The 6,106-nt window shown below is 43.1% G+C and overlaps 1 protein-coding gene across 1 annotated transcript in view; it reads left to right on the top strand.

The window, feature by feature from the left end:
• The first annotated feature begins 493 nt into the window (after window positions 1–493).
• Window positions 494–6,106, top strand: part of cachd1 (cache domain containing 1) — an 83,445-nt gene continuing 77,832 nt past the window's right edge. Inside the window, exon 1 of the mRNA XM_085774880.1 lies at window positions 494–1,072. Within this exon, the coding sequence (XP_085631006.1) occupies window positions 821–1,072 (252 nt within the window). The 5' untranslated portion in view covers window positions 494–820. The remainder of the gene's footprint in view (window positions 1,073–6,106) is intronic.

The raw sequence follows: 6,106 nt of genomic DNA, 5'->3' as shown, positions 1-6,106 counted from the left end.
ACTCATTTTGTGAAGCTAAAGGTCTAAAGATGCTTCAAAGCGTTTATAATTTGAGATTATATAAATAAAATCGAATTGATTTGTGCTATAATCCAGAAATTAACAAAAAGGAAATAAGAAAGAACCAGTCTATTTTACCATGACCATGACCATTTTACCTGTATTTTATTTGTTAGGATTTTCTGAGGGCCATTATTAAGAGGGAGGGGGGGACTAAAAACCTCGCTCCGGCCCTGCTGGCTGCTTAAGAATCACATGTAAGTTTATCATAATAATACATTTTTAAAAAAATTTCAGCTTGTTGTTTATGGAGGCTACTCTGTGGGTTACGCCTCACAGGCCGCTTTTTATTACCATGGCTCTTTTCCCAGCAGTAGCGCCGGCTGAAGGCGGAATGAAACCCTGATCCATTGATCCGGAGATCCAGGCGCCGGTAGGACTCTGGTGTTTCCACGCCTCCTACTTTCACCCCCACTGTGGTGATTCTCCGGCTCACACACACACAAACACACTTTGCCAGACTTCCAGGAGTTGGAGCGACTGATCGAGGACGGAACACCGACAGCGTTAAAGAAGAAAAACCATATCCTCTTTCACGCATGGATCTGTTTTCTTCTCTTGCGGGATTTCAAGGAGGTGCGATGTTTTACGCGGCTCGAGATTTTGGAGACTCGCTCCGGAGAGACAGAGCTCACGTCCTCAGCGCTGCAAAGTTGTAAAAGTAGTTTCCCTTGAAGTTTTTTTTCTCCCTCTCTCTCTCGCTCTCCACTGCCACCAGTTCAGACTCCGTGTTTCTCCAGTCTGCAGAGCCACAGCCATCATGGCGAGGCGGACAGTGGGGAGATCCGTGGTTTTAACGCCGAATAGTACGCGCGCAGCTTTCCGGGATAAACACCTCCGGTTTCACAGGGGCTTGTTGGCTTTTTCGTGGAGCTTCGTTTTAATCTGCTCGGCTCTTTCTTGTGGATATTGTGGAGCCGAGTCTGAGTTTTCCATCCTGGAAGAAGCGCAAGTTCTGGCCGATCAAATGAAGAAGCTGTCCTCCCAGGAGCTGGGAGTCTTCACTATGCAGGTAAGAAAAGAAAGAAAGAAAGAAAGAAAGAAAGAAAAAAAACAGCCGGCGATTTTCTAACGTGTCTTTGAATGTATGTTAGTGTGAAACAGTGAGATGTTCATGTGGCACTGCCGAGCTGCCGCCGCTTTAAAACACCGAGAAGTGTCTCCAGCAGCAGGACTGTCCGAAGCAGACCTACACGGTGAAACAATGTGAAATTCACAGGGGGGGAAACTTTATTGACAGAGATGTTACAGTGTTATGAAACAATCGGCTCTTTTAGTTATCAGTGCTGCAGTGCAACAACAGGCGCTTTGAAGTTAGGACGCGTTTATCTGGGACACCAACACGCTGGAGGTTTGGTGCTGTGTTGTACTGTGCTGTGTGGCCCGTTCTTCACCTTTTACTATTGCATTTCTCTTTATTCGTTTTAACAGAGGAGGATCTCATGTATTTAGACTCACTGAGTGTGTGTGTGTGTGTGAGTGTGTGTGTTGGCTTGAGTCTAATGAAACACGCGGATAAACTGTCACCCACCATGATCATCAGGAGCAGTCAGCCATGAAGCAGCGTTTCATTGTACTTTTCTGTGGAAGGGTTGTTCCCTCATCCCTCACAAATAGCAGCAGCTTGATACAATTGACTGTGATGTGACTTGAGCCTGGTTTAAAAAGGTGGACTCATCATGCCACGCTCAGAAAGACAAATGTAGCTGGGGTTTGAGGGTCGAGGAGAGAAAATATAGGTTTCCTCATCAGTTCAAAGGGAGAAATGCATTTTAATCTGAGCTCAGTCCATTTTAGAAAATCAAAAGTCAGCCTTTGGCCACAAGGATAAGTGGTCATTAATCGGTTTGTAGTATGTGAAAAGGTATACATCCTCTCCATCAGCTGTGGCTGGATCAGATTTGACTGTCATTAGCTGCAGCTCATGCTTCTCTATATATGTTTAATTGTTTAGTTGATAAAATGACAGAAATATCTCTTTTGAAAATCTGAGGTGTCAAAGATCTTGAGGTGATACCTTTAATTTGCCTCTTGTGACCATCCAGCAGTTCAAAACCCAAATATATATACAATAATGCATCAGTTTAATGAAGAGAATGAGCAGAATTAGAAATGTGAGAAGATGGAACCGGTGATTTTCCGGTCTTTTGCTTTTTTTGGCTTTGGCATTAAACATTTATTAAAGCTGCTCTTGATTTAATTATCTTTCAAATGATGGATTAAACAGAAGCGACCTGGCTCATTGTTGTGAGTCATTTTTCTGCCTTGTTGGAGACACATGGTGTATTTTTTTGACCAGTAATTGAAGGACATATTCCTGATTGATGGTTGCATTTTTTAGCCGAAATATTCAGTTCTTTAATATTTTAAGCACGATTTATAATTATGCCTTTTTTTGTTTCCTATATATGTGCACAGCAGAAACACTTCCCTGTGTGTGCCGAGCTGCACCGACTCACCAAATGGCAGGAGGGGCAGGGTGCAGCATTGCTGGGTGCTGCTGGGTGTGAGGAGGGGGTGGGGGTGTTTTAGCACTTCAGAGGCAGAGGAGCTCACAGGCCCTGAACACAGAGGCGAGGCAGCAGGGGGGCCTCAGCCCCAAATGGTGTTTCATCTTCTCTGCCTCCACACAGAGCAGCCTTCATCCCAGCTCTGGGAGGCGGCTTTGAGGGCTTCCTCTGATCCCCGCGGATCGGCCTTTGTCACCACTCGTGACCCAAGCTTCGGTTTGTGCTCAGTTTCTGTCTCGTTCCTCCTCTTCCCATTTTATTTTTTTGCTGCTGTATTTTCAAAATATCAATCACCTCCCTTTTAATTCTGTCTTCTTCTTTTGCTTACATCTCTGCCCCTGTTCCTCTTTTTGTTCTCTCCTCAGAGATTTTTTTCTATTAGCTTCAAAGATGCAATTAATGCAAAACAATTAAGGCTTTTGTCGCTCTCACTTAATATTTCATGACTCATTTCAATTTCACATTGCCCCGTCAAACCATCGTGAAAAAACATGAAGTCTGCATCATCCCTCTGTATCGTGGGAAAACAGGTCTGAGACGAACGTGTTGTCGTACAAACTGTGAAAATCCGACTTGGCGCGAAGCTAATGTGAGTTTAATTGAAACGGTGAATTTTATGGATTTGTGAGGGCGTTTTTTTTCTACCAATGTTAAGAGATGTGCATCCAGCAAAAACAGCCTGCATCTGCCCGTGAAAACAACTGCAGGAATCTGTCGGCCATGCTGGCTGCTGTGCGGACACCTGCTCTGCTGCTCAGATGTGGCCTGACTCTCAGTCTGCAGGTGTGTCAGTTGAACTGGATTTCACTTTATCTCTCTGTCTCTTTGGCCTTTACATTTTCTCCCCTGTGCAGTGCAGGAAGCCGATTTTTTCTTTTTCTTTATCATTAGTATTATTTCTTCTCCCTGTATAACAGACTCACTGACTTTCAGTTGACATTCATATTCTCTCAGACGTTTTATTTGATGTTTTCCTTTCAAGCTCTGGGAGTTGTTTCTGTGCTATTTCTGATAAGATCTGACGGTTTTCCTATCAGACGAAACATCCCAGCATCTCCATTTAAAGCGTAATTCTAACCCTCTCCACTCCACCCCTCATTCTCTGGCAGATGTGTAATTTGAGGCTTGCCTTGTCGGTGCTTTACTGAGTCACTGGGTCAGCCTTGTTCAATCTGTCATTGAGTTACTCAATTATCAGGGGACAAGCGGGTGTACAGTTAACACTTTGTTTAAGTCGATAGGTCAACTTTACAAAGCTGTTTTTCAGCGTAGCATTACTTTTCTCAGCTTTATACGGTAATAGCTTTTTTTAAAGATACATTTCAACGATCCGATTATTGATTACAGGTACAGATTTGTAACAATCACATCATCCATATTTCAGAGCTAATTAGTCAACTGTGCTGCCATTTGTTTCATTTTTGAGCAACAATGCCAAACATTTTCCTGGTTTCAGCCTCTAAACAGGACGATGATATGATGCTTTTCTTTGAGTGATATGATAGTAAACCTTATTGTCTGTGAGCTGTGTAGAACAGCGACTAGTTTCAGCCTTTTTATTTTACATTCGGTGTCCGTGACAGTCGATCGTGCAGCATCTAGTCCAATCCATCCAGCTGTTTACCACAGAAGTAATGTTATGTGGAATTATTCAGCTATTTACAAGTCACGTTTTCCCTTGTGTCTGATGTGTTATTTACTTCTGATTTGTTGACGTCTATCTCTTTTGCTCACAGAGCTTGCAGTAAAAATCCCCCACTCCCAGAAACTCTGCCATATCATTCACAAAGATTTATGAGTGTGATTTCTTGTGAGAGACTCTGCTGCATGGTTGTTGTGAAAACAGACAGTCGTCACTGATATGTAACTAATGAGCGTTTCATGACAGATTTTCTGTGGCTTACAGTGGGAGGTTTCGCATTGCAATCTGGATTTAGGTTTGGATCTAAATATGAAATATAAACTCCTTTTTCCATGTTATTAAAAAAACACGGGTGCCTGGTGCTGCTCGTGTCATGTGGGAGCCCGGACCACAGTTACATGTTCCCACCAGCAACAGCTACAGCAACATGGGCACTGTATAGGAAACTTTAATGTAAAGGCATGCATAGATTGCGAAGCCAAAGAGGAGAGATCACTCACCACCATGTCAAAAGTCCAAGAGCCTATTGCTTTTTACTGAGAGGCTATTTACGCCTTATTGGCTGATTATTTATGCAGGAAATTTCACCGTGTTAGTTTAAAGGGTCATAATCCACAGAGAAGTGTGGTTTGTTATTGAGGCCGGCTCGTCCTGTATCCCCGGCCCCCCTAATTGAATATTGATAGTAATTTGAGGGCAGTGGAGGTTTGTGCAGGAAAAGAGAAAATTGGGGGGGGGGGCTGGCACTGTCATTAGCCTGGGATTTTCTGGTTTGGGTTTGGTCCAAGGGCAACGGAGCCCAGATTCCTGCTTTGTTGTTTTCTTCCACTTGGACCAGACAATTTGATTAGGTTTGTTTTAACATGTAGGCCTATGAATATCTCTCTTTTTTTTTTTCATTCCACCTGCCTTTTAAAAAAAAAATCTTCTCACCCTCAGCTCGTTCTCTCTCTGCTTTCTCCTTTGTCTGTCTCTGGGCTTGCGATTGCTGTGTTTCCTTGCTTTTCCTCACTTTATATTGAAAAGGGGTTGCTGAGCCGGGCAGATAGAGAGGAGGAGGAGGAGGGTTTGAGGATGTACAGCAGGACATCAGAATTCCTGCTTGGTTCTCTGCAGTACAGCTTCAAAGCCTTCTTGCCTCTTACTGCATTGCCTGCATGGCTGTGTGCTCAAACAGTCAAGGTTACTCTGAGCCTCGCAGGCCCTCTGCTACATGTGGGACTATTACTAGCTCTCTCTCATCCTCTCTTTTGACTTCCACTCTGTGCTTTTCTTTTACACCATTTGAATGTCCAGCTATTTTTAATTTATATTAACATTGAGAAAAAATCGCTGCTGTACATTGTCTTAGCTCTTCATGCAGGGCTCGTATATGTTGACAACAGCAAGTTGAATTGAACATATAAAAGTAATACACAGGCTTTATGAAAGAAGAGCACATGTATAACATTTTCTCTTCACAAAAACACTCACCCAAAGGGCAAACGAACACTTGTGTGTCCAATAGCAATATGTATCTGTAAGCACATTCTTGAACTTGTCTGGTTGAGGATATAATGGGGCTCTTTTTGTTCCCTTCCCCTCGGGATAACAGAGGTTACATAATATAACCAACTATTCCCAGTTGGTGCCTTGTTGCAAATGACAGAATATGAGAGGATGGATGCTGCTCTTTATCTGTTACTCAGTAGATAACTCTGTGTATGTGGGATACTGAGCTAAACTCTGAGTTTGGTGGTGTGGTGTGTCTTTTTATTGCCTTTCATCTTCACATAAAACCCCGTTACGTAGGTACAGCATCATCTTATTGCAGAACCTAGGTGTTTTGTGTCCTTGACATGAATCAGAGAACTTGGGTGTGGTCACATTTATGAATCACACAAGCATTATTCTG

This window comes from Trachurus japonicus, chromosome 4 (genome assembly GCF_045865225.1).
Source record: "Trachurus japonicus isolate A0001 chromosome 4, Traja_1.0".
In the NCBI taxonomy this organism is placed as follows: domain Eukaryota; kingdom Metazoa; phylum Chordata; class Actinopteri; order Carangiformes; family Carangidae; genus Trachurus; species Trachurus japonicus.
This window is presented reverse-complemented; position numbering and strand designations above follow the sequence as displayed.